Genomic DNA, 27,620 nt, shown 5'->3' with positions numbered 1-27,620 from the left:
CATTGCTTATTTCCCTCACCTGGTGCAACAGTCTCTGTCACAAGGGTTGAAGAGGATGGAGGGGTGTATCCGGGAGCCTCCTTTCAAGAAAAACCCAAAACAAGGGCACAAGTGCCAGGAAGGCTGTGCCACTTAAATACCTGTCAGCCTGTGTAAAGGAGGGGTAGCCCTCCCAGAAACAAATGGGCCAGGAAATGCAGGGGATACCCCAGGCATGGATGAGGACCCTCTGTTTCTTTTACCTAACACTCCTCAGTCTAACATGTTGCAAAGGATCCCTGGGATGCCCTTGGGAAGCCCTATTATCCAATTATGCTGTCTGAGTTCTCCCTCCAACCCTCCACCTTAGATAACATTTGAAAATAGACCTTACACAATGAATCTCAGAGTGGATGTGGCCATGTGTCACACACTCCATACACCTGCACACTTCAGACGTCCGACATGGACAGATGAATGAAGGACCCAGGTGCAAAGGACTAGCAGAGTAATTTAAAAACACAGGAGACGGTGGTAGGCTACTCTCATTAGCAGGTGACCAGTAAAATAGCTTGTCCTTCTACTAACATATCTCTACCACCAATGTCAATCCTCTAAAGCCCAGTGAGCGGACAGTACTCATGCTCATCAAAAAAAGGGTGATAATGTAGTGCCCTGACCAAAGAGCTAGGGTCTCGGTCTCAAGCTGTGTTGTAAAAATACCTCCAATATACAGGTATGATTATTGTACGTGTTGAGGCAGGGATCAAAAGTCGCTACAGCTTGCTTTAGTGAATCCAAGGCTTGGATGCATGCTCCCAAGAGCCATACAGAGGACGTTTCTCTTACCCAACAATTTGATGTTGTGTTGGTTACACTGCTGTATGTGGTAGGTAGCTAAAGCTGTTTGTAGCCACAATAAGTATACATGTGTTAAGCATTAGTTTCACAGCTGTGTGTGATAGGCAGCTAAAGATGTCCATAGCAAGACAGTATGACATTGGCAGTACGCTTTTAAGGGATGTGAAGGACCATAGATAGGAGTTAGGTGGATTAATCAAAAGGGGGGCTCCCCTTTTATAAGTAAATACTTGAAAGTGCTGTCATCGGCAGTCAGTCTCCCCAGAACCCAGAAATGAGGGAGCACATGTGTGAAAATCAGCTTGGCAAAGTACGGGACAGCTGAGCTCCCTACCAGGCAAACAATAAGAACCACACAGTGCAGAGACCTTCAACTTTGTAGTACCAATATCCACGCTATAACCTTTCAATATAAAAAAGGCTAATCTATTGGCTATTGTAATACCCGTTTGCATTTAGAACTTTTAGAATAAACAGAGGCCAGTAAAATAGATCCAAAATGTTACTATTGTCGGGATGCTGAGATTGGAATGAGAATATGTTTTAAGGCCAGAACATACGGTTATTCAAAGAGTTTTTAAAGGTAACAATCTACTTCTTAAATAAAAGAGGGCGCCAGTTCAAAGGGGTAAAGGCTTGTGCTGAAAAGGATCTGACACCATTGTTGATCCTGCGAATGGGGACACACTAGGTGCAGTAGTGTGTGTGCCTGGCCATAGTCTGAGCCAGTGTAAATCTTCATTGGATCTGCTTAGCATGAATTAAGCCCTGCAGCCCAGTCAATATTACCTACATGAGCCGATGACTCATTGTGACCAGCTTAGAACAGCAAAATATCTATCTTAACTCCTCATTGCTGCGGAAGCTGAATAAGCACCTAGAATCGTGACAGTTATAAGGGAGTGTGCCATATAACCTTTTTACTTTTCACTCTTTCCACTGAAAACAATAAAACAGCTATGTACTGAAATACACAGAAGAAGAAAAGAAAAAGATCGACGATAAAAATCATCCACCACCAAAGAAGATCGGACTTCTGGGACACAAGCAATGCGTTGGCATAAAAACACTATTATGAACGCGGTTCTCTGCACAGTCACTTTTATTTCAGAGTTTCTGTCAAAAAATAAACAGATGCCACTGCAAACACATTGATAATGTTTCTACTAGAGTACGCAAAACAGCCTGAACACGTCGATCTTCTTTAAAAGAAATGACTAAACATTACTTGGACAATAAATCTCTCTGGGCGTCAATTTATGCAAAACTGGAAATAAAGGGAACATGTTAAAACCTAAATGCATACCTCTAAGGCGGGGAACGTCTGCATATGCATCTAATTATTCAAACCTATTTAGTACCTGTAGAGCGTCACACAGTATAGATGTAACTGATCATTTTCCTTTTGGGTTCACATGTTTTTGCCAAGGCAAGACAACGCGATCAATAGTGCATTGGGCCGCCGAGTGCAGCGACTTCTGTCCAACAAAGCCCTTTCTCTCGTTTGAAAGCCTCTCGTGGCCAATCAATTGCGTCCATAATCTCCCTTTTCCTTTCAATAAACTGTTCAAGGGCATGCAGGACATCCCTCCAAACAACGCTCAACCGCAGGAAGGCACGGAGCAGATAGGGCGCTGTTTTTAACAAGGGAATACTACGTTCTAGCAGAACCCTTCTGCACCTCAAATGATTTATTATTGTTGCTTTATCTAAAATAGGCATAATAGGCCCGTATATGTCACAGGATTATCAGTATTCCTTACTGCTTATAAAAGACATAATGTTTCGGCCTTCTAACACCAGATAAGGTTGTCAGGTAGATGGCTACAGCAGAACACTGACACAATACAAAGTGATACAACCAACTGTTTTTCTTCCCTACATTGTGAGCCGCAGGGTCTTGTGCGATCATCAACTGATGCCAAATTTACACTTTTCACACTCCTAAGGGATGCCTCCTATTTATCCTAACATCTATAGGTCTACAAAGATTGTCGGATTAACCAGTCACTCAGGATCATAGGTTCTTGAACTTTTTAACCGCGAGCCTCCCCCAGAGCTTCGGCAAAATCCACCTACGTATTGAGCTGTGCAATTCGCAGTATCAGTTGCGTAGGCTACGAAGAAGCCCTTGCTGCCCCTGCTCACAGATATGCTGCCGATTCCCAGAACTCCACTCACCACTGCTGTGAGGGGCAACGCCCTCCCCATCCCCCTCTGACGTTAGCAGGTGGCTCCTGCTCTTCGCGTCTGGTCAGTCTCTACGAGTTCACTGTAGTGAAAGTCCTCCTTCAGTGCAATGCACATCAGCCCCCCAGCCATGCTGAGCGCGAAGCCTTAGTGCGCTTTGCGTACTAAGATGACAAGTGCTGACGAATAAGTCCACTGTTCTGAAGAGTAAATGACAAGTAAATCAGTGTTGACCTAATGCGAACCCAAGATGCAGGAAAGTAGCTGTACAAAGGGGTATCAGGAACACCCACATGCCTTAATCACGAAAGGATTTCTTTTTGCGTTTATATCACTTTGTGATTCGGACCTCTTGGGCAACAATTTGGCACCTTACACTCTGAAAACCAAGCTTTGGAAGAAAAATCCTTACCTAATGTTCCCCCGACTGAGGCTGATACTAGCCCTACAAGGACTTTCTCGGGATGCCTGGGAGGGTCTGGAACGGAACCTGCCTGAAGCATTCTTTACAAACCCCCAGTTTTGATGCCACCTAGCCTCAGAAGTCTACTCTGCCTATCTTTGGTGAGATGCATCCAATGGATACTGCACTATTTTTCTTTTAACGAGCATCATATGGAAGCCAGATTCGGAAAGTTTAAAAACATTAGTAAAAATAATCAAAAAGCTTTAAAAAGCTTAATAAAACCAAAAATACAGAGACGAATAAAAACAGAGCTAACCCCAGACAGTGAAAGAAGCAACAAAACTTTGCAACATTACAAAATGCAAGTGCAGGTCGCACCATGCGTTTCACACATTTTAAACTTTTTTCCGTATCTCCCCCCCACCCCCCCCCTCCCCAAAAAAGGGATATTTTTTCATCCCTCAGTCTAAATCCCGGCATCACAACGATGTCGTCACAGCAGAACGTCAAGTGTTGTCCTGGTCCACAAAACCGCATAGTCTTCGTTGTTTTTCACCTTCAATCTTTCAATTGGAGATATACACATGTATATATATATTTATATATAAAATGCAGAATTGACATAATCCCGAGTCCCTTCCATTAGTTCCACGGATTAAATAGTGTTAATATTTAGAATATATCTGCGTTTTCTGGAATGGTTTGTTGGGTCATTATTGAAGTCTTATTTCTTCTTGAAGAAGCTGAACCTCTTTTCTCTGTCTTTTTCTTTGCCTTCCTTGTTACGTAGTGTTACAGTTCCTTCTGTGCCGCTGTTGGGTGACACTGGTGGCATGGTCATGGCACGGGTCATCCCTTTGGGGGTGATGGGTGATAAATCATCCAGGTCCCCTTGTGGCGTTAATGGAGATGTGGTTGTGAGACTGATTGCTCTCATCCAGCTGCTCATCTCCGCCTGAAAAAACAGGATGAAGGTTGGTTAGCCAAAATAAAAGCCGATCCTCAAGGTAAACATGTAGACCCCATATGGATGGTTGAATAAGTCAATTAAATTATTCTGGTTACAAACGCCATTAATTAGAAGCTTCTCGATAAATTGCAGCCAAACTATTGCCCTCCTTGACCTTTACGAGTAAAAAATGCAGAGAAAGCTATCGGGGCTTTTACAGCTGCGCAGGAAATGTACATGCAGACATTATTTCATAATAGTTCACCGTGTTGCATTAAAACATGCAGACAAGCAGAACTATTCACGACGACCGCAGCATCCAGCCGTAGTCTATACTGTAAAGGGTAAACCATCCTGCGACAAAAGTAGCAGTACACTCCTCACAAAAACCCACGGTGGCAAAAACAAGTGTATAGTTATTGTTAGACTGATCAGAATTTAAGGATTCTGGTTCATTTTAACTGACAAACCTCAAACCTCGCTTTCTCACACAAATTTGTAAGCTCTGGTAAAAACCAATATCCCCCTCCTTTCGAGTTCCAGCGGGTACCAGCTCAAGAGCACATCTGCAATCAGAAAATCAGAACCCTTCCAGGATGTTAACCTGAACCTCAAAATGCTCCCAGAGTGCATACCAGATGATAACCAGTAATAACTGCTGAAACCTCAAACGAAAGAATAGTTGCTCATATGGCAATGATAGTAGACGTCAAGGTGCAAAACTATTAAGGTGAGTAACATTTTCCTTATGTAGCATACTTCTCGTAAGCTGTGCTGCAAAAATGCTCATGTTTCAAACAGAAACGTTTCTCACACGAGCATCTGGGTTTGCATCTAAATGAAGGCAACTTTTAGGTCAATAAATTCACTGAGCACCGTGTGTTAATGCGCTTATAGTTTCTAGCTCTAGAATGTTTTAAATATTTTAGTAGTTGCCTTGTGCCTTGGATAGCCCATTCCTTTCTTTCCCATTAAACTACAAGAGTAATCATGGCACTGCACAGTCTATTTACATATGCAAAGTTCAAGTAGATGAACAACTTCTGTGCTTGTGTACTGTGTGAAATTCTACTGACATATCATCTCAAGGCTCTTTTGGCATGTCAGCCACGAAACGTTCTTATTGCTAGCATCTGACACTTTGGGGAAAAAACAAGATCTCATGAACAAGCGCATGCGATACAACATTAAAGAAGTTTAGATTTGGCCTCAGAACAAATTTCTGCCTTTAATTTGAGGCTTGTGTCCAATTCTAAAATTATTTGGTGATAGATCTTGTTGCCTCTATGAATGCTTGTTCACTCAGAATGTTGAAGTGGCCAATTCCCAAATTTCCGGAGTACAGGGGTTGGGTTCAATCTAGCTATATGGGTACAGCCAAACCTCTAGGAGTTGTTCTAGCAAAGAATTCTCTATCCATGCCAGCGCAAGTAGGATCATTATCTTCCTTGATTCCTTATTCTTATGGGTGAACTATAGCACAAGTTAATCTTGCTTCTACCACTTGAGGCCCTGTTGGAAATTATGGATTAGAGGCACCAATCATACTGTAAATCTGGACTATGGTATGCTTTAAGGAACGTGCTCCTTTCCATTATCAAACACCACAATGTTTAGCTTCTCTTTTGACAACTATTTTGATTATGTTTCATCATCTCGAGCACAATTTAAAGTAGATCACTACATTCTGTAAACTGGCATTTGTAATGCAATAGGTCTTGCACTTGTGAGAGTTAGAGCTATTGCTGTTGTAAATGTCTGTCTTTTACCTATGTATTTTGGATTGGAGTGTAGTGGATGAATGAACAGAGACTCAGCTGCAGCAGTCTGGGGGTTTGAGAATGGGGAATTACAACTGGGAACAATGACAGCTGCAGCACTGCCTAGAGGACTTGGAATAGAGGAGTTACCAACGGAACCAGAGAAGTTGGCTGTAGCAATGTCTAGGGGAACTAAGAATGGGAAATTACCACTGGGACCAGAGAAGCAGCTAGCAGTGCTTCCTAGAACACTAAGAATGGGGAATTACCACTGGGTCCAGAGAAGCAGCTGCAGCACTGCCTAGAGGACCTAGAATGAGAAATTACCACTTTGATCACAGAAGGCGCTGCAGCACCGTCTACAGGACTAAGCATGTGGAATTACCACTGGGACCCGAGAAGCAGCTAGCAGCGCTGTCTAGAGGAAGTAGAATGAGGAATTACCACTGGGACCAGAGAAGCAGCTAACAGCATTGCCTCTACACCCAGTACCAATGTGATAGCTTGATAGAAAATACTGAATACCTTCACAAGCTCATCGGTCAATAAACAGTATATTAACTACCTCATAATATAACAAAATGTATGAATTGTCTTATTGGTTTAAGACAGTTATTAACACAACCCACGGTGGCACGGTTAAGTCAGTGGTCTCTAGTGTTCCGAAAACAAATAAATCTTGGGGAGTGGCAATATAACAGTCAGGCAAACGCTAGGCTGCTTAAAAGCTGACCAATTACAGATAAAGACCCTCAAAGGTTGGGTCAGGACAAGATGGTATGCACCCCCTCACAGGGCAGACTGCGCTGTTGAATACAGCAAGGAAACTATGGGAACAGTGGTAACAGACAAGCAGCCATGGAAAGGGTTTGGGCCACTATGGTGGCCCATCCCGACAAATCCCGTAGTAAGAAAATGGCGCAAGTGAATAAATAATACCCTCACGTGATTCTTCATTTCCTGCTGGTCAGGCGTGCATAAAATGCAAAGGGCGTTTCGCTCACGCCACCTAACCGGGGCTTATTGCTTCCTCCTTGGTTGTTAAACAAATCCTCTACAGGCAAAAATGCATGGTGGCTGCGCTGCAAGACTGCATCATATTCAAGGTGTGCTGCATGCCCCACAAGAAGACCCTGTTGCAGCAGATATGCTAATATGAGAATATTCTAATGATTTGCGTATACATACTAATGAGAAAAATGACATTTGAAAACTAATAATTGAAAATAACGTGTAATGTGGAAAATGTGCCCACAGAGAGTAGTCACCATCTGTGTTAACAGTACTAATATGTGAAAGTTGTATGAAATGGTAATAATATGTCATAACTGATGATATAACCTATGTTTTACGATGCTTCGTATCCCTTCCTTAACCGAATTAGAGGCCTGGTCGGCGCTGGGCCTTGCTTGCTTAAACGTGGAGATGCGATGAGCCGCAGAGGACTGGAACTGGAGAAAAGGACCTTGAACTGTACAGAGTTCGGAGATGAGCTTTGCTAGAAATTTCTGCAAATTCATCCGCTGCAAGAGACGATCAGATCAAATTGATACAATTATGTGTATAGTAGGCTAAATGTACTTTCCCAGGACTGAAACAATGGAACCACTGACTAAGAGCAGTGGGCAACAATTTTGTTACCTGAAAAGCCGGATGATGTTTGACTGACTGATGTGCGTTTTTCCTTCTAGGTACCAACTGCGCTGTTTAAATTGTTTTTTTTTTCTCTTAGATGTTTTTCCAAATTAATGATTATTGACTAAATTGTTTTTCGCATGAAGACCCACATGCTGATGCTAATCGGAGTTAGGTAGGCTGACAAGGGTGACTAAAGTATGAATTTGACTTTGAATGACTGACTCGCATTGCTGAATTAACCAATGTTTATGAACGTGCCATTTTAATGTTGTTTTCGCTCATTAATAAAAACTTGATTAATTATTGGTTGTGATGCTAATAAAGTTTGATTAACCATGGATTCATTGAAAATAAAAGTTTTGACTAGAATTGTAACTAATAGGGAATAAAACGAACTAACTAAATTGAGATTGATGGTATTTTCTTATTAGACTAGGTTTTTGGTATTTTAGTTTTGGTTGAAATTGTTGTTGATGTTTTCCACTGGTCACCACTTGGCTAGGATACTCTATGTGATCCAAAAGATTCATCGACCTATACGCGTCCCCTTGTAAGTTTACTTACTAAGGACAAGTTGCACTAGCAACCCCAACGGTCACTGCACTTCCCCATATGGCATAACAACAAAATCTTGAGAGCCCCAAAAAAGACACCAAAATACCAACAGTTATCTTTGGGTAAGACGGGAGAAAGGCTTTCTCAAGCTATGCTCCAAGAACCTAAAACAGAATCCTATCATATACTAAGTGCACCAACCCCATATTACCCCACCCCTCCCCATAATTAAGAAAATAAAAAAACTATTAATGCTGCGTGGCAAAATAAAACCCCCCAAAAAACCAGCAGACAATAGGAGCACCACCAGGCCCCTCGCATCGGGGAAATACCTTCTCTACAATGCAGTGCTGATGTCAGAGCAGGAGGACTCAGCACTAACCATCTGTGCAGTGCGAGTCCTGTGACAGACACACTGATCTCTGGGAAACCCTTCAGCACAGAGGTTTTCCCAACAAAACAAAGAAACACTAGTCAGTCCCTCCTTGTGCCCCAGGGGCACTGTAAAGTGCACGCTTGATCGGTAAAGGAAGGCACAAAAACAAAATCATCTGGTCTCCAGAGCGCTGAAGGAGCAGCTTTGGTGTGCCATGCAAATCAAATAATAGGCACGTGATGGTGAAACATGAAAGTAGTGCCGTGACAGGATTATTTTCACTTGCACTCGAAGTGGAAAAGCAGGGAGAGCAGCTGTGCATAAGGAAAGGCTTCCCACGGAGGAGGAAGTAAAGTCCTGGAATGCACAGCAAATGTGACCAGATAAGACTGAGATTTACAGCCCTGTTTACAGTAGAGCTTAGAAAGACGAGCACTTCCCTCCAGTCCTCCAGGTGAAAGATCAAAGTAATCCCTGAACCCATCTTAAAATGGTGAGCAGTGTTATCTAGATAATAGTTGGTCTGATCTCCTGGAAGGAAGCAAAACAGAAAAAGGTGGGACAAAGAGTAAAATTAACCAGTAACAAGCAAGGATTTTTAAAGGACACTGGCATACACAAATCACAATGACTGGGTGGAGCTGAACCTCACAAACCATCTACAACAGGCTGCTAAGCGACAGCGCAAGGGCTGTCTAGGCTGGACCTAAAAAGGCTCTGGAGTAGATTTGTATTCTTTAGACTTATACACATGCAGTGTTGGTTTGCTTCTTACAATCCAGCCGCAAAGGGAAAAACATTTTCTGCTGGAGCCCATTCTAGCACCTCTACTAGAAATTCCTTGGAGTAGGAAGAGCCTCCACTACCAAGTCATATTTTTAGGACACCCTTTATAAAAGGCCATATAACAAATCTGGCAAGGACGGCACTGCAGGGCACATTGCGGGATTAATTTGGGGATTATGCTGTTCAATCAAACAGTATAATGTTAGTCTGGCCTATAGGCTCTTAAGGATAAATCTCCTCCACCCAGATCCCCTTCAAACTATTAGGACGTTGTTAGTACCCTCTCCTGTGTACCCATAAAGTCATAGTCTGTCAGCTACGTGCTCTAATGAAATCCTAATTATCTAAAGTTTGTAGCTTGCAATGGTTCTCTTTAGGCCATTTAGGTCTTATGAAGGATGCGTTTTGTTGGAGCAACCATCAATGTTTCTTCATCTGCCTGCCTACTCCTCCCCAGCAGCTGACACATATTAGAAGGTTGAGGGCCATATTGAGCAAGAAGAACAGAGTACGGCATTTGTGGAGAACGAATACTGGGACAATCTGCACCTGAATCAGATGATCTCCTGTGATGTGGACTGTGTGTCCAAATGAGCCGATTGCACCTTGGTGAAGGTCGCATTTCAGTATGAACTCTCGAGACAGGGCACAGAGGAGCATAGATTGCTATGGGAAAGACAGAACCATGGTGAACCTATCAGGGCAGACAACACTAAGTGGCAATGGAAGTAGCTGGAGGAGTGGAGTATGGCCCCAGCAGCTGGCTGCTTACCTCACTCTCAGTCACTGTGAGATGTGTACACACCTCATCAAGAGCTCATATCCAGACTGCAGCCCAAAGCTGATTTGCTTACAGAGATGCTCCAGTTATTATCTTGTTTAAGGTCTTCCCTGTGAAGGAAGGGCCACATCCTGAACTGGGCCTTCTAAGGGGATTTTTTTCACTTTTCAATAGATTTAAAGCTGAAAGACTCTTCTAATTTGAGTGCGCTTTTTGCGTTGAGAACCTTGTTTTTACATTCACAGCTCCTTTTATAAGGACTTATTAAGATCTAGGAGCTTTTTGGGCTACTAATGTGCCCTCAAGCCCTGAGATGGATGGGAAATACTTTGCTTTTCTTGAGACAGGCAGCATTAAACATAAATTATGATGTTCCACAAAAGATGGGACTTAATAATGTAAAACTTTGATTGTGCTGCATGAGCAAGAAGATTTCCACTTTGTATATATACCCTGTTTGCGATGAAAGATATGGATAGTCAGTGTCTGGGAATTAAGGCTGTGGTTAGCTGAAGAGAAAGCTAAAATAGTAGAATTACCCCTCTGGCCTCATAAGGCTAATTTGAAACCTTAAGTCTCTCACCCCCTTTAGTGCCTCCTCCTTTGTAAACTATGTTTTCATCCAGTTCAAATCGTCACAGCATGGTCTACTTGAATCTCAAGATGTTTTGATGAATGGGCACTTTCACCCCTCTAAATACCACTACCTCTATTGAGTCTAGCGAGAGGGTAGCAAAACTCTAAGAGCTATAATCAAAGTCTTCTATTTACTGCTATGTTGATGCTGCAGAATATAAACTATCGCCTAGGTTATTCTAGTCTCAGACACCAGTTCATTTCATATATGCTTTACTAAGCATGACTATGGGGCCTACTCACAAACTGCGAACTGCAGTACATGAATTAGTACAGCAGTACTACTTACTACAAAAATGCTACTATCACTAACCTAATGGAGGAAACCTTCGCCTCTGCCACTTCTATCTTTTCTGTGTGGAAGTGTTATCTCCTGGTGTGTAGTGAATGTGGGCAAAACGGTGGACGTTGCTGGAAAATGGGGAATACTTACTACAAAATAGGATGGGTTTAGGGAGGAGTAAGGAGGGCTTTAAGGTGGCATAAGCATGGGATTATTGAGGGACATGCTAATAAAAACATTCACCAAGAAGAGTAAGACCACTGCTGTACACAAACTATGCTTTTCAGTATAAGATGAAATACATTTGCATATGCTGTGTTGTTTACATATAGTATGAAATTATTCATTCAATAAGTTAATATATTTTAGTTTTTTTTAATTAGTCCACTTCAGAAAGGGAAAAACAATCAACAAATGTGTAGGCAAGTGCCTCTTTTTGACATGGTTCCCCCCACTTTTTGCCTGGTATCTGAAGTGATTTCGACTGAAAGTGCAATGGTGCTGCTGCTAACCAGGTCCCCAGTGCCAGATCTCTTTCCCAAAACTCCACAGTTGTTTCGCCAACTGGCAAACCCTTAAGCACCATCTATAAGTCCCTAATAAATGGTACCCTTGGTATCTAGGTGCACGAGCTGATATGCCCCTGCTATCTTTGTCGATTCTCAGACATAGTAAGTGACCAAGGAAGCCATTTTTAGATGCATGTACTGGACACTGGTCAATATCAGTTCCCTAGCTACATGATGGCTTCATGGAAAACAGGGACGTTTGATATCAAACATCATGTATTGGTGAACCCACACTAATGCCAGTGTGGTATTTACCAATACATCCACCCAGAGGGCACCTTAGGGATGCCCCCGAAAACCCACCAGCCTCTGGTGTGCTTGCTGACCAGTTTCTGCCAGCCTGCCACCCGAGATGCTGTTCTGGAACCCCTGCTTTCAGGAGGTCCAGAACAAAATACTGTCCGGGTAGAAGGTGACACACCCTCCCACAGGATAACCTGCTGATTAGCCTTCTTAAGGCAGCAAGCATTAAAGAGCTGCCTCCTTTGAAATGACAATCTGGCTCCCCTCACAGGAGAGGAAGCCACCCCCCTTCCACCGTCCAGTCCAGAGCCCATTTGCCACCTGGACAGGCAGGAAGATTAGCTAGTCAGGTAGGCATACCACCTCCAGGCTAGTACCACCCCTAAGAAGGGCTACTGCGAGGTGGACATGATTTTTCAGACGTAGCTATCTTTGAGTTGGCATACCTAGAAATTTCCGGACAGGGTTATGCCCACAGAAGGTGGTCATATGGGGGCACAGTGACAGTGACCACAAGTGTAGTTCTGTAGCTTCACAAGCTCAGCATACTCCTGCTATCTAGTGTTGGGCTCAGACGTTTGCAAGTTGTTTTTGTTTGAAGAAGTCTTTTGAGTTATAGGAAGTGCCATGACTCCTCCCTTAGTGTACCAGGCGCAAGGGCACCAACTCTATGTTAATTGTTTTTCACAATGTGGGTGAAAGTATGAGGTGAGTGAAATGATGTGTAATGAAAAGAAGACCCAAGCCTCCGGGGAGCAGGCTGGGTGAACTTACAGCACTATGAATAGAAGCTTAGAGGGTAATAAGCATTTTCCATTTGTAACATATGTGGCTGTAAATACACATGCTTATCTTAGTCTGTAAAACAGTGCCCTGCATTAGAGGTGGCAAGCATGTGAAATAAGGCACTTAACACTGTCTGGTCTACCAAGGCCTGCTGATGGTCCAAGAAGTCCACACAGTTGTGCTTGGAAAGGTGTGTGGTGTCAATCTGGTGGTTTCCCCGCAAATATCTGCTAGCTGGATGTTTCCTAGGAAGGCTAAGGTTGCTCCTTTGTGAACCCGGGGTGGAGCAAGGATGCAGTGTCAGAGGGCGACCTCTGACCCTGCATCCTTGCAGGCAGGTTGCTTCCTCCTCACCACTGCTCCGGTAAGTGCTGCCATTGTTTTGGACTTATTTGGGCTTGTCTGGGCTTGTTTGGGCTTCTTGGCTTCTCCTCTCCCGGAAGGCCCCGCCCCCTCCCTCCTCCTCGGAGCTCTTCCCGCTCCTGACGCACTCCCATTGGAAGTTTCCCTCCCTCCTCCCAGCTGCCACTCCCTCCCACCGCCCCTCTTATGCCGGCCGCAGCGCGGACGCGCCGCTGGCGCACCAAAGGCATGCCCGTCTGCACTCGTCCGTGCCAAGACCACGCCCAGCGCCAGACCCCCTGGCCAACATGCCTCCCGCGCCACCAAACACCTTTACACTGCCAATGAACTCCACGCCCTTAATCCAGGACGCTCCTCCATCTGCTTCCAGTCCACACCGACGCACACCAAAGGACCCTTCTCCTGCAAAGCCTGCAATTTCACCTGCAACCTAACCTCCAAATCAAAACAGACAACCGCCTAAGATGCATCCTACTTAACACCCGCTCCATCCACAAACATGCAATTGAACTCTGGGACCTCCTGACCACATACTCGCCCGACGTCGCATTCCTAATTGAAACCTGGATGAATTTGGCTTCAGAACTAGACGTAGCCATAGCCATACCAGAAAACTACAAGATCACCAGAAGAGACCGAATCAACAGACCAGGAGGAGCACCTCCACTTCAAAATCCACATCAATGCCAACAACACACTCAGAGGAACACTGGTCTACAGACCCCCTGGACCCAGACTGCAGTTCTGTGATGACATCGCCAACGCCATCAGCTCCCAAGCCCTCGCCTCAACAAACTACATCCTCCTTGGTGACCTAAACTTTCACCTAGAAAATAACAATGATATCAACACCACCAACCTAACCGACAACCTCGCCAACTTCGGCCTCAAGCAACTCGTCACTACACCCACCCACCCACTCCACAGGCCACACACTCGACCCCATCTTCTCAGCCAGCAACCACGTCTCTTTCAGCCACACCACCGAACTCAGTTGGACAGACCACCGCTGCATCCACTTCTCCTACCAAAAACCAGTCACTCACCACTACCGCACACAATCCCCCCCCCCGACGCAACTGGAGCAAAATATCAATGAATCAACTGATCTCCACTCTCGCCCGGGCCCCACCCCCTGGGACCCCAGACCCCAACATAGCCACCACCACCCTGCATCGCTGGATAGAAGATTGCACCAACATCCTCGTACCGCTCAAAAAAAAAAAAAACACCTCCCACAGAATCAAGGCCAGCTGGTTCACCCCAGAACTACAGGAATCCAAACGGCTATGTCGCAGAATGGAAAAAACCTGGCACCTTGGACCCTACCAACTCCAACCACATCACTTTCAAGGATGCCCTACGCAAACATCACCAACTGTTCCGCACCACAAAAAGGACCCACTTTAAAAACCGTGTTGAAGCCAACGCTCACAACAGTAAAGAGCTCTTCGGCATCGTCAATGAGCTCTCCACCCCCAGGACCTGCTCCAACGAACCCCCGCCATCACATGAGTTCTGCAACTCACTGGCAACCCACTTCCGTGGAAAGATAGAAGGAATCCACAATAGCTTCAAACCCCAGACCCACCAGCTGACTACAAATACCCAAGAACCCAACGCTCCAAGCAACACCCACCTCCTCCACACCTGGACCCCCGTCAACATAGAGGACACCGCCACCACCATGGCCTCCATCCACTCTGGATCACCATCGGACCCTTGCCCACACGATATCTTCAATAAGGCAAACATCATCATCGCCCCCCACCTCTGCAAAACCATCAACAGCTCCTTCGAATCAGCCAACTTCCCAGAAAGATGGAAGCACGCAGAAATCAACACCCTGCTAAAGAAACCAAAGGCAGACCCAGACGACCCCAAGAACTACCGGCCAATCTCCCCCCTCCCCTTCCCAGCCAAGGTCATCGAAAAAAAATTCAACAGCCAACTATCCCGGTTCCTGGAAGACAGCAAGGTACTCGACACCTCCCAATTCGGATTCCGCAGAAACCACAGCACTGAGACTGCACTCATTGCTGCCACAGACGACATTAGGACCATGCTCGATGAAGGAGAAACAGCAGCACTCATCCTCCTGGACCTCTCTGCAGCTTTTGACACGGTATGTCATCACACTCTCCGCACACGCCTCCACAACGCTGGAATCCGCGACAAGGCACTCAACTGGATCTCGTCATTTCTCTCAGGCAGAACCCAGAGAGTCCGCCTCCCACCATTCCTGCCAGAAGCCTCCAGAATCATCTGTGGCGTTCCCCAAGGATCTTCGCTCAGCCCCACGCTCTTCAACGTTTACATGGCCCCCCTCGCCAACATCGCACGAACCCATCACCTCAACATAGTTTCCTACGCAGACGACACTCAGCTCATCCTCTCCCTCACGAAAGACCCTATAACTGCAAAGAACAACCTCCACAACAGACTTCACGATATCGCCAGCTGGATGGAATCAAGCCACCTCAAGTTAAACACAGACAAGACAGAAATCCTCATCTTTGGCACCAACCCCTCAACTTGGAATGACTCCTGGTGGCCCACCTCCCTAGGAACCGCACCCTCCCCCACCACCCACGCACGCAACCTAGGCTTCATCTTGGACTCCACACTCAGCATGACTCAGCAGGTCAATGCCATCTCCTCTTCCTGCTACAACACTCTTCGCATCGTCGAAACCAGGAAAACTGTCACCCACGCCCTGGTCAGCAGCCGATTGGACTACGGAAATGCCCTATATGCCGGAATAACAACCAAACTCCTAACAAAACTGCAAAGAATCCAGAACGCACCCGCCCGCCTCATTCTGGACATCCCACGCCATGACCACATTTCCCCCCACCTCAGAGACCTTCACTGGCTACCAGTATCAAAGAGGATCACCTTCAAACTCCTCATCCACGCACACAAGGCCCTCCACAACACAGGCCCAGCCTACCTCAATGACAGACTCACCTTCCACACCCCCACTCTTCGCTCCGCCAGCCTCGCCCTCGCCTCCATGCCCTGCATCTGCTGCACCACCGCCGGAGGAAGATCCTTCTCTCACCTAGCCGCCAAGACCTGGAACTCCCACCCGCCCCACCTTAACAAGACCCAAGACCTCTTGACATTCAGGAAACGCCTCAAGACATGGCTCTACGACCAGTAGCTCCCCCCACCAGCGCCTTGAAACCCTAACGGGTGATTAGTGCGCTCTATAAATCCTTGATTGATTGATTGATTGTGATAGCAGGGTTTAATACACTGGACGATCTACCTTGCTATGCCCACCCTGGAAATGGGATAACCTTTCTGAGGCTTTGGAAAGGAGACAAAGAGCTGATTTGATTTACAGAATGGCTTAGTCCTGATAATATAGTACATGAGAGCTCTCTTGACATCCAAAACGTACAATGCTCTTTCCGCAACGGAATATGTTTGAGGACGGAAGACAGGGAGCTCTATGGTCTAGTAAAGGTGACACAACCTTGAGAAGGAACTTAGGATTGGCTCTAAGGACAACCTTCTCCTTGTGGATCTTGTAGGTTGAGAGCTTGCAGCCACGAGGAAGGCCACTCTCCAGCAGAGGAACTGAAGGGGGCATGAATGAATTGGTTCAAAGAGTGATTCCCAATAGTCTGTTGAGGACTACACGGATTCCATATGAGGAGGTACTCTAGAGGGTATCACCCTCTTGAGGCCATCCTTGAAGACCATGGCAAAGGGAATTCTGAAGAGGGATGAGTGTTCCTTGTTCTACATGTACGCTGCAACTGTCGAAGTGTAGCAAGGCCTACTTTCTGCAAGTGAAGGAGGTACGCAATAATATCCTGGACAGTAGATCTTAGCAGGTTCATGTGTTTAGAGATGCAGTGGTGCCAAACTCTTCTGATTTGCTTTGTAACAGCATGAGTGTCCTCCCTCTGAAGGAAAGCAGGAGGAGTGGTGGAAATGCACAGGCAAACATCCCTGACCAATTCAATCATACTGCATTAACCATGGACTGTGGGTATGGGTATATGGTGGTGAAGTATGGGCATTTTGAGTTTTCCAGGGTGGTGAACACGTCTATAGGTGGGATGAACCAATGCTGGAAAGTATGTGTGAAGGACATCAGGTTGGCGTTCCCACTTGTGGACTCCTTGATATGTCCTGCTGAGCAGGTCTGCAAAATTGTCTGCCCCCCGGAGATGCTATGCCATTAGGTGAATGTTGTGGCAGAATAACCAATGCTAAATCCCATGGGCTACGTGGGAAAGCCGACGTGGGTGTGTGCCGCCCTGCTTATGTAGGTAGTGCAGGGTCATCATGCTGTGGGTTCTGAGGACTACCTTGCCCCAAATGACTTGAAAGAATACTTTCAGGGCTAAGTGAATGTCTAGAAGTACCAAGTAATTGATGTGGCAGCCTGGTTTTTGAGACTGCTTCATCCCTGGATTGTGATTTTGTTTAGATGTGTGCCCCAACCCAATAGCATTCCCTGGTAACTAAAGACAGGAGTGGTGTTGTGTCCTGGGAGGGGCTAGGCCAGTGCTTAATTTGTAAATAAAGAGGTGCCGGGGCTCAAAGCCCTTCTCTTAAACACGAGACTGCTGTAATTAAATCTGCCAGCACTGAAAACTGAGGCAGCGTAATCCTGAAGCCATCTCGGGCCTCTTCAATCCATTTACGGCCATTCTGCCCCTTCAGCTCATCCTGCAACTTTCTACTTTCTCCCTTTAAGACGCTTTTTAGTTTTTCCTTCTTCCGTCTTTCCCATGTGTCTTTTCCTCGCAGCAAATGCTTGAGGCATAAGAATAAGCTCCGTCCCTCACAAATAAGTGCCGGTGCTCAGCACCGGAAACAACAAGCACAAATTAAGCACTGGGCTAGGCCCTCCATGCCCAAGGATGTCAATGACTGTTTTCCATAGCCCTTGTTGGGAGACAAAGGGGCTAAAGCCTGATCGAGACAGACACCATGGGCCAGATGAGTAACCAAATGGGTCTGATGAAAACATGTTTTACACACAGTGTAGGAGGCCACACAGTGCATGTCCGAACCCAGTGGTGGAAAAAAACATGGAGTTGGGCCAATTAGCATTGAAAACTACAAGGAGGGGGTCACATGGACATCTCAGTGGGATATGCAGTTGAGACAGTAATTCATGATGAAACTGCACAGAGGCCCACACTGTGATATGGAAAATATCCAACAAAGGAATGGCCCTATAAAGCAATGAGACAACCTCTGTCCTGATTGATGGGACTCAAGATGCCTGCAGGAGGTTCCTTTGTAACAAGCCCATAGCAGATCTGTATACAAAGGGCGATCAAGCTAGGGATACTCAGCTTCTGCATTATTTTGCCTTTCTTGAAGACAGCATATCCCAGGAAAAGTTGCAGTTCATATCAATATACAAGCTGAGTGCAATAGAAAGGTCCAGCCTGTGCAGCATCTCCTCCTTGGTTCGATGAAGCAGTAAGTAGAATATCAGCAAGTTATGAACTGACCTATATGAAAAGGGTTGACCACTTCTAAGGTAAGAAGCTGTAGCCCGCAGGATGAGCTTGTCTGGAAGGAATGAAGTGAAAGAAGGTTAAACAGACAAAGCCTGCTACAATGTCTGGCCAACATAATGGTGATCAGAAAGACAGGCTTTCATAGTAGCAAAAACCTTGAAATGGTTCAAAAGGCAAACACACCAGGAAGGTGAGAAACTAAGTAAAATCCACTGAGGCATAACACAAAGTGAAGGGAAAATCAATGAATTAACCCCTCCAGAAAGTGAGTAACCATAAAAGATTCAAATATTGATCGCTGATCTGGTGAGTAAAGGAAGATTGTAACAACTGACAAACAACCTTTAACAGTGCCCACTGCAGCCTTAAAGAGCACAAAATGAAACACATCAGATACACTTGCCTAAAGGGGATTAACTTCATCCTCACAATGATTTGCACAAGCTGTATATTAATCATACTGTATGTGAAAAGAACTTTTAGCTTCCTTCTCAAATGCCTTGGCAACGTTTCAAATCTCTATGGAAAAAGTGATTCTCTCTAAACATGCATAGCTCCGAGGGCTCAACTCTCTTAATCTCTGCCTTTGATGCTCACTGTTACGAGTTATGTGGAAGTGGTGTTTTAACAATGTTGCAAGTCCACAAACCTAAGGAAGCATTTTATACGGATTACATTTTTTGTGGATAGGCACATGGGGGCTGTGGAGGCCATTTTACACATGTGCAGCATTCTGAGTAAATTGTAATCTGGACGGAGGAGCTCACAATAAAAAAAAAACTCTGCCATGAGGGGAAATGTCACTTCACAAAAGAGGCTCTACTCTAGATGCCCCTGCCATTGCATGTTCACCTACAAGTCATATTTCTTTAAGCCAACTGCACATCCTCGTCAGAATGATTGTGTGTTTTTTCTGAGTAGCCGTATGCTTCATTTAAGCTGCTCAGCAGCTTGAAGAGTTGAACAGGAGGACCACATTATTGTTTTGGACCATTCTAATTTCCCAAACAGATTGTGCTATCCAAATAAAAGCTTCTATAAAACATTTGTGTTGTACACATAACTTTCAGTCCTTCACTGAAGGAATTACTTACCTTCCGTAATGCTCTATGGTAGAGATGCTATCTAGCCGCAGATTCCTCACTGACTCTTCTGTCCTTTATGTTTTGTGATTTGACTATCTATTAATAATATGACCTCACGTCCAGGAGGAGTCAGGTTTGACTTTGGCACACTGATAGTAAACTTCAAAGATGACAGGAGGCTCGCCGAAGTAATGAGGTGGTTGACAACTGCTTCGGGCAATCACACCTGCAACAGACAGTCACTGAGGTAGGGGGAAGACTGGCACATGTGACCTCAAAAGGTGTTCTGACACCACTGGCATCACTTTCATGAACACCCGAGGGGCACTGGTAAGACCAAGGTAGACCACAGAAAACTGAAGATGCTTCTCTTCCACCAGAAATTGCAGGTAGTGCTTATGGGCTGGCAGGACGGGTATATGGAAATAGGCATCCTGCAGGTCCAACATCACTTCAGGGTCAAAGACAGACAAGACCTGGGGAGGGTGAGCATTTTCCTATTTCTCCTTCCACAGGAAGACATTAAGAGGGCTCTGATGTAAACTAGGATGAAGGTCTCTGTCCTTCTTGGGCACCAAGTAGCAGGAGTAATAACCACAACCTACTTCTGGCATGTCATTGTCTCAATAGCCTCTTTGGCCAAAACAGCTTGCACAGGCTACTGCAAAGCAGATGGATGGTCCTCTGTCAGTCCTTGGGGATACGGTGGAAGGTGCAGTGGGGTAGAAAGAAAGGTTGGACATATCCCTTCCGGAAAATCTGGGGCACCCAACTGCCCGATGTAATGTTTTGCCAAACCAGAATAGAGGGATTATGCCTCCTACCGATTGGCTGGTAGAGCTGCAGATGGAGGGATGTATTTTGTCCCGTTAACCTTGGCCACGGGTGTGGTGGGTGCCACACTCCTGGGTTCCCTTTGGGGGTTGGATAAGTTGGTGGGTCAGAGTACCTCTGCCAAAGTCAAGAAAGGGGAGGTTGAATGGATGCTGTTGTCGACGTGAGGCAGACAGTAGTCCTGCTCTCTTTAAAGCACTCCAGCACAGAACCAGCCTTGTCTCTGAACAGGCAAGTCCACTAGTGACGACTGAACATCGTAGGAGAACCCAGCTGATTGCATTCACGCTTGGAGGTGAATGGCAACACTGGTGCCGATGGCCCGTCTGATGGAACCAGTAGTATACAACCCACAATGAGTTGTGAACTCGGCAGCATCACAACCATCTTGAATCGCCTAAGGAAGAAAAGGTTGTAAATTGTCAAGCATACCAGTGAGGACTTGTGCAGAGTCCCAACGGTGGTGCAAACAGCATCCCAACAAGCAGCTGGCATTGACAGACTGCAGTATTAGACTGATGCAAGTAAAGAGTTGCTTTCCAAAATATCTCCACCCATTTAGATTCTTTGTCATCTCTATATATGGGAGTGTTGAGCAACGTAATTAGGTTAGACCCAACTCGTGCAGCACTAAACTTTCAGGAGAAGGATGCTGTGACAAAAAAGCAGGGTCACCCAGAGCAGGGTGATGATGCCTAGGAATTTATTGATTAACCGAGGGAGGGCCAGAAAAAGGTTTGGCTGAGGCCCCCAGTAAGGTACCCATCAGTGTCTTATTAAACTGAAGGAGGGGCTCAAAAGATATCTGGCCCGGCTGTAGGAGCTCAGTTAAGACATTGGCCTTAACCTCCATGGTGGGGAACTGGTCCTCGTACCAATTATCATTTTGGTAGGGTAGTGCAAACTCATCATCAGGGTCATAGTCAATATCGAAGTCAGTTCTGAAATGAGGATGTGGCAAAGCAGGTGGGAGAAGTGGTGTTGCAGGTGGCATCGGACATTACTTTGGTTGTGGTCAGACTAGCGTCGGAAAGGCCCATCAGGCTTCATCCTCATGAATTAAGGAGCCTGGCGTTAACAACTGTGGCGGCTCCAAAAGCAGGGTTGGTAGTGGAGTAGGAGGCGAGATGGGCTTGGAGGGTATGACTAGTGCCAAGGGGTGAACCCCTCCCCCCGACATTCTCCCAGATGGAGAGCCTCTCGGCTCCCTGGGGATTGAAGGCACATCATAGGAAGTATGGATCCGAAGAGCTGGGGCATAGCTGTGCACACCTCTTTGATCTGCTTAGGCATGGCCCTGGAAAATTCGGTTCTGCCAATACCCGCTCTGGAAACTGCTCTGACGTTGGTCGAATTTGAGAGCAAGATCGAGAAGAGTGAAGACACCCCTGCATCCGCTCAGGAAAATATGAATGGCGCAAGGGGGTGGAATCCTGCTTAGATTTCTTGTGTTTTTTTCTTAGACCTACTGAACCACTTAGAACGAGAAGAAAAGCCTCTGGAACAACTAAGTCTGCTTCAAAAATGGGACTGAAGATTTCATCGTGGACTTGGCGCAGTCCTGGCAAGGAGTTTCCTTATGCTTTGCGATGTAGTTCCACCTTGCTGTCTCTGATGGCCTTTGGGTTCATTGACTCAATCACTGCAGGCCATGGAGTTGTGGCCCGGCCCTAGACATACCTGATGAGGATCTGTCAAAGACATCTGCTTTCGACAATCCCTGCAGGGTTTAAAACCGGTCTTTGGGAGTGTCATCCCTTGCACAAAGGAAAAAACTGTAAAGGTAATAGTCTCTGAGAGACACAAGCGTGCTCCAGATCCACATCTGGAGGTGCAGAACGAAAGGAACTAATGTCAGCGCAAGGGAGATGCATCTATATAGGCTCTGCATGCCACTTCTGAAGCAGAATGGCATCTCTGGAGAGCTGCATGGGCTACCTTCCGGCGCACAAAGGTACTGCTGAAAAGTTTCTGGATTCAGTCTGAAGCTTGGGGAATATTCAAAAGGTAAAAATCTGTGGCTATACGTCTCTATTAGAAACAAGTGTATACACTCCATTGGGTTGTTTTTATTGACAGATTTCGTTACATTTCCACTGCAGATTCAGGTACAGTCTCAAATTACTCTCTAGATAAACAGAAACCCTTGGATTTGTAGAGGAAAGAGGGACACTGGGCTATAATTGCCTTTATGTGACACAACCCTTGTAGGCAGCATAGTGAACTCAATTCATTTGTACTTATTAGTAGCGCAGGGCAAACATACAGAAGGAGCGATGTATGCAAGTAAGCTTACCTCATCCTTTGCTTGGAACAAATACTCCTTCCCATCTGTCAAGCTATTAAAAAAAAGAGAACAAAATATTAGCCCTGGTCACCCGGAGAAAGGCACAAACAATTAACATAGCACCACTAAGACAGTTCTGTTATTTGGGTGTTGAAAATGACACAGCGTCAAACAGAAGCAGGGAAGAATACACACCCATAAAATGCAGTGGCTTCAAAGCAATTAGAGGCAGATGTTCTGCTCAATCCAGATGGCAATCTAAGATGCACAAGCCATCCTCTATTTCAGTCTTTTATACCATATGAAGTATGGCCATTAGCGCAGATTCACACGCACCTTAAAGAAGAGCACTTTTTACAAGATAAAACACGACACACAACATTTTTGTAACAAGTGAAGTATTACCATGATTGCATATTAACACAAATAGGCTGAGAAGACATTTCCAATACTTTCTTTTAGTGGTCATACCTTCTCCTCCTAGGTGAATTATTTTACAGCTCTCATAAGGAGGGCAATTACAATAACCACACCACAATGGAAGTGCCTAGTGACTAGAGCAAACCCTATGAAAGATCAATAGGTAGTATTTTTTCAAAATAATCACCAATACATATGTATCAGGGCCCAGTTCTTTGATATAAGATGGGTGACGCTGTTGTAGAGAAGAGTGAATGTGGTAACAAACCAGTCTATTTTTTCAGTATGTCTGATTTAACAAGCAGAAGATTCTCTATATGGGCATACCGTTCGTTTTTGTGCATTGCTGATTCTCTTTTTACGGTACTCACCAGCTATGATTTTCCTTTTGAGAATACCCGCATGAATGAATGTTCACTCCTTTTGAAAATCTTAAGCAGGCCTGCTGCTGCAGGCCTCCCACACGTCCCTCCTGGTTAGAGTTCAGAGCATCACAAACATGCTAGCAGTCATTGTTCTGAGTCTGTGTGTATCTTTACTTTGAAACCCCAGCAAAAATGTATGTTCAGTGAACGATTTTCACTTTTTTCTGTGATGTTAAATACAATGTGGTTAGGGTGACCAGGAGAGGTCACCCTCAGTTGGTGTGGATTTACATGCAACTTACTGCCCTACACAGGCGCATTGTATCAGATCAAGCATTCCATCATGACAGTTAGAGGTCTTCTTGGTGCGAAGTAAAGACAAGGTGATTTTAGCTTTTCTTAGTTCGTGAGAAAAAGGAAACCAGTTGCTTACCTGTAAATATGGTTTTGCAGCTTGAAACGTTTCAAAATTCACATGCTTTGTACATTCTCGCCATATAGCGGTTGGGGCCAGAAGTGTTGTGTTTAGTTCAAATATTTTTTTCAGGTTTTGCCTGCACAGTGCTTATGATGTGGTGAAATCTTTTGCATTTAAAGAAAAAAATATCTTAAAAGGGGCTTGCAGCCCGCCAACAGCCTTCCCATTACTTATCCTTGGTAGCCTTCTCCGGTCACTCTCCCTTTTTTGCTTCTCAATGTTCAGCAGGAATCTTAAGGTTATCAGGATGCACCTCCTCTCTTCTTCAGCTTGGACCAAGTAGTGGGTCCGGTTTGCGATCAGAGGCTGCCAGCCAGTGTCTTTCCACTGGCGCGCACTACTGAGATACTTCTTTTTTTAATTTCAGCCCTGCACTCCATCGCTGTTTGCCCCCTCTGACCTCCCATTACTGTCCACAGAACCCCATCCTCCCCTTACCATTGTTTGCTTGCCTCCTTTATGGCCGCCCCCCACTGTCCATGGTTGTTTCCATGGTCAAGAAGTTGAAGTTTGAATTCTGCCTTCAATGTCACAATCTGACTTCACAGTTAATTAGTGTTAGGATCATGAGGAACCGCTGTCTTGTGCTAATAGAACTCTGCACTCTTAAGCACACATGGGTACAGCTTGTTAAAGTGGAAAGCACCCTTTTCGAAAGCGCCCTCAGCTGTGTGCAGGTACAAACTACCTTCATAGCTCTATTCTGAGCCTCACTCTGCAATCATGTCGCAATCATTTTTTTTTTTTTTACAGTACGCTGTCTGCATTGCGTTTCAATTGGCCCTAAAATAATAAAGATTACAGCCAGGTTTATCCGCTACAGTGTGCTGAAGGGAGAGAATGCAGCATAAACACCAGAGCTACTGCCTTTGAAACCCAGTTTCAGTCTGGTCAATATTTTGTGATTCTGGGCAAATCTCTATCTCTCCCTGCCTAAACACAAAAAAGAATGTGTCCTTGAGTAATGTAATGAGTGCTCTGTAAAGCGCTCCAATGCCTTCTGCGCTATATAAAATTGTGGCCAAGTAAATCCTGCTTCCCCTTCCTTTTCATTAACAGTCTTATTTCATCACCATGCACATTTGATAGTAACAAAGCCCATCTCCAATCATTTATGAAAAGTTTAAAGTTGATGTTCATTTATTCAAGCGAAAAGAACTGTTCTGCAGCCAATCTCAAGCGAGGATTAACATTTTTAACGCTTGCCATGAGACCACTACATAATGCCATGATTAGAGGAATAGTTTATGCCGGGAGCCCCAACGCTCCCCAATTCCACCCAAAAACATAAATCTAGCAAAATAGAAAGGGGAGCACAAGTTTCCACCAAGACCAATGTGGCCGCTTTTTTGTCCGGGACCCCAATTTCTGAGTACAGCGATCTCCTCCTTTGCCTGTGAAACCTTGCATCAAGAGAGCAGTCAGAAGGGGGCAGGAGACCCCAGTAATTGCGCTCTCTCCCTCTAACTTTAATTGCCTAGGACTTTGCACAGCCCACAATTGGCATACTGGTGCCCCCATATAAGTCCCTAGTACATGGTACCTAGGTACCCAGGGCATTGGGGCAGCAGGGGTTCCCCATGGGCTGCAGCAGGTATTGTGCTACCCATGGGATACCATGCAAAATGTGTCGGCAGGCCTGCCATTGCAGCCTGCCTGAAAAGGTGCATGCACTCTTTTCACTACAGGTAACTGCACCAGGTCACAGTAAGTCACCCCTATGGTAGGCCCTACTAGCACAGAGGACAGGGTGTAGGTCCCTGTGTGTGAGGGCACCCCTGCAAAAGCAGAGGTGCCCCTACAAACTCCAGCCTCATTGCACTGGACTTCGTAAGTGCGGGGAAGCCATTTTATCTGTGTACTTGACACACCTGTGTCCAGCGACATAATGGTAACTCCGAACCTGGGCATGTTTGGTATCAAACATGTCAGAATCATACCCCAATACTGTTGCCAGTATTGGTTGCATGATTCCATGCACTCTGGGTGCTCCTTAGAGGACCCCCCTCTAGTATTGCTCCTACTTGTCTTCCAGGGTTTTGCAAGCAGCCCGCGTTGCTGCCACCCTCCAGACAGCTCAAGCAGGGGAAGGCAGAACAAAGGATTTCCTGTGGGAGAGGGAGGCAACACACTCTCCCCTTGGAAACAGGCGTGACATGGCTGGGAAGGGGTAGCCTTCCCAAGCCACTGGAATGCTTTGGAGTGCACATTTGGTGCCCTTCTTGCATAAACTGGTTTGCACCAGTCCAGGGACCCCCGGTCTCTGCTCTGGTGCGAAACTGGACAAAGGAAAGGGGAGAAACCACTCCCCTGTCCATCACCACCCCAGGGGTGGTGCCCAGAGCTCCTTTAGGTGGCCACTTGGTTCTGCCATCTTGAATCTAAAATGTACAAAGGCCTCTTGGAGCATCTCAGTGGCCAGGACAGGTAGGGGACATCCCCCTCCTGATAGGTGGTCACTCTGCTAGGTGACCAATCCCCCTTCCTGGGCTATTTAGGGTCTCCCTCTTGGGTGGGTCCTCAGATGCGATGTGCAAGATTCCAGCAGGACTCCTCTGCAACGTTTACTTCATCTTCTGGCCAATGGAACCGCAACTGGACTCTTCAGGAACCAACAATCTGCAACTACAGCGACTCCGCTTTGCAACATTGTTTCTCTGGCTCCTTCCAGCAACTGCAACATTTCCCCGGCTGTGCATTCTCTGAGGTAGAGGAGACTCCAGCCTGCACCAAGAAGAAGGAATCGTCCTTGGAGTGAAGGAGTCACTCCCATGCATCTGAAGGCACCAACTGCAACGAGGATCGGCTGCGTGGATCTTCTCTCCTCTGGAACTGCGTGGATCCTGCATCACAGGTGGTGGTCTGGAGTGACCCCCTTAGTCCTCTCTGTCCAACTTAAGAGATGATAAGATCTTGCCTCTCCTTGCAGTACAGTACCCCTGTGCACTGCTCTTCCTCCAAGGGATTTTCAGGCTTCGGGTAGCCCCGGCCTCCAGCACTTCTTCCTGCCAAGCACAGCCTCCTCTCTGCTGCTTCAGCGATGTGGGACTTCTCTTCAGGTGTTCTGAGTGGGCCTCACTGCAACTGCTGTGCCTGCTGCCAGTGGGTTGCCTGTGGGGGCTGCCTCCTCTTCGGGTGTCTCTCCCGACTGCAGAGGTTCACCCCAAGCTCCCCTCCTTAGGTCGAGTCCACTGGGCCTTGCTGGTCCTCTTCAGACTTGCAACTCGCCTTCTTCTTCTTTTTGTATTTGCCAAGGTTTGTTGGTGGTTGTCCTGCACCACTAACCAACTGCAACCCGACAGGCGATGTGGGACACCATCTGCATCAATTCAGGAACTCCTCTTCATCTTCTGTGCTGCACACCTGGTCTTCTTCGTCCCCGGCAACCTGTTCCTGCATCCACAGAACGGTGGGTAGCGGCTCCTGCCCCGACCAGACCCTTCATCACGAACTGACTTGGTTCCCTTCCTTTGCAGGTCCTCTTCTGCCAGA

At 45.9% G+C, this 27,620-nt stretch overlaps 1 protein-coding gene and 1 long non-coding RNA gene across 5 annotated transcripts in view; one reads left to right on the top strand and one right to left on the bottom strand.

The window, feature by feature from the left end:
- LOC138259874 (uncharacterized) overlaps window positions 1–7,654 on the top strand; it is a 146,923-nt gene extending 139,269 nt beyond the window's left edge. Inside the window, exon 3 of the long non-coding RNA XR_011198770.1 lies at window positions 7,530–7,654. This is a non-coding gene — a long non-coding RNA (uncharacterized lncRNA). The remainder of the gene's footprint in view (window positions 1–7,529) is intronic.
- Window positions 1,925–27,620, bottom strand: part of SPTBN2 (spectrin beta, non-erythrocytic 2) — an 812,320-nt gene continuing 786,624 nt past the window's right edge. For 3 of the 4 annotated variants that reach the window (XM_069207822.1, XM_069207824.1, XM_069207823.1), the window contains 2 exons: window positions 22,875–22,917; window positions 1,925–4,391 (listed from right to left, as the gene is read on the bottom strand). In XM_069207822.1, the coding sequence (XP_069063923.1) occupies window positions 4,161–4,391; window positions 22,875–22,917 (274 nt within the window). In that variant the 3' untranslated portion in view covers window positions 1,925–4,160. The remainder of the gene's footprint in view (window positions 4,392–22,874; window positions 22,918–27,620) is intronic. The other variant, XM_069207825.1, reaches the window with a different exon arrangement.

Source organism: Pleurodeles waltl, chromosome 9 (assembly GCF_031143425.1).
Source record: "Pleurodeles waltl isolate 20211129_DDA chromosome 9, aPleWal1.hap1.20221129, whole genome shotgun sequence".
Taxonomy (NCBI): Eukaryota; Metazoa; Chordata; class Amphibia; order Caudata; family Salamandridae; genus Pleurodeles; species Pleurodeles waltl.
This window is presented reverse-complemented; position numbering and strand designations above follow the sequence as displayed.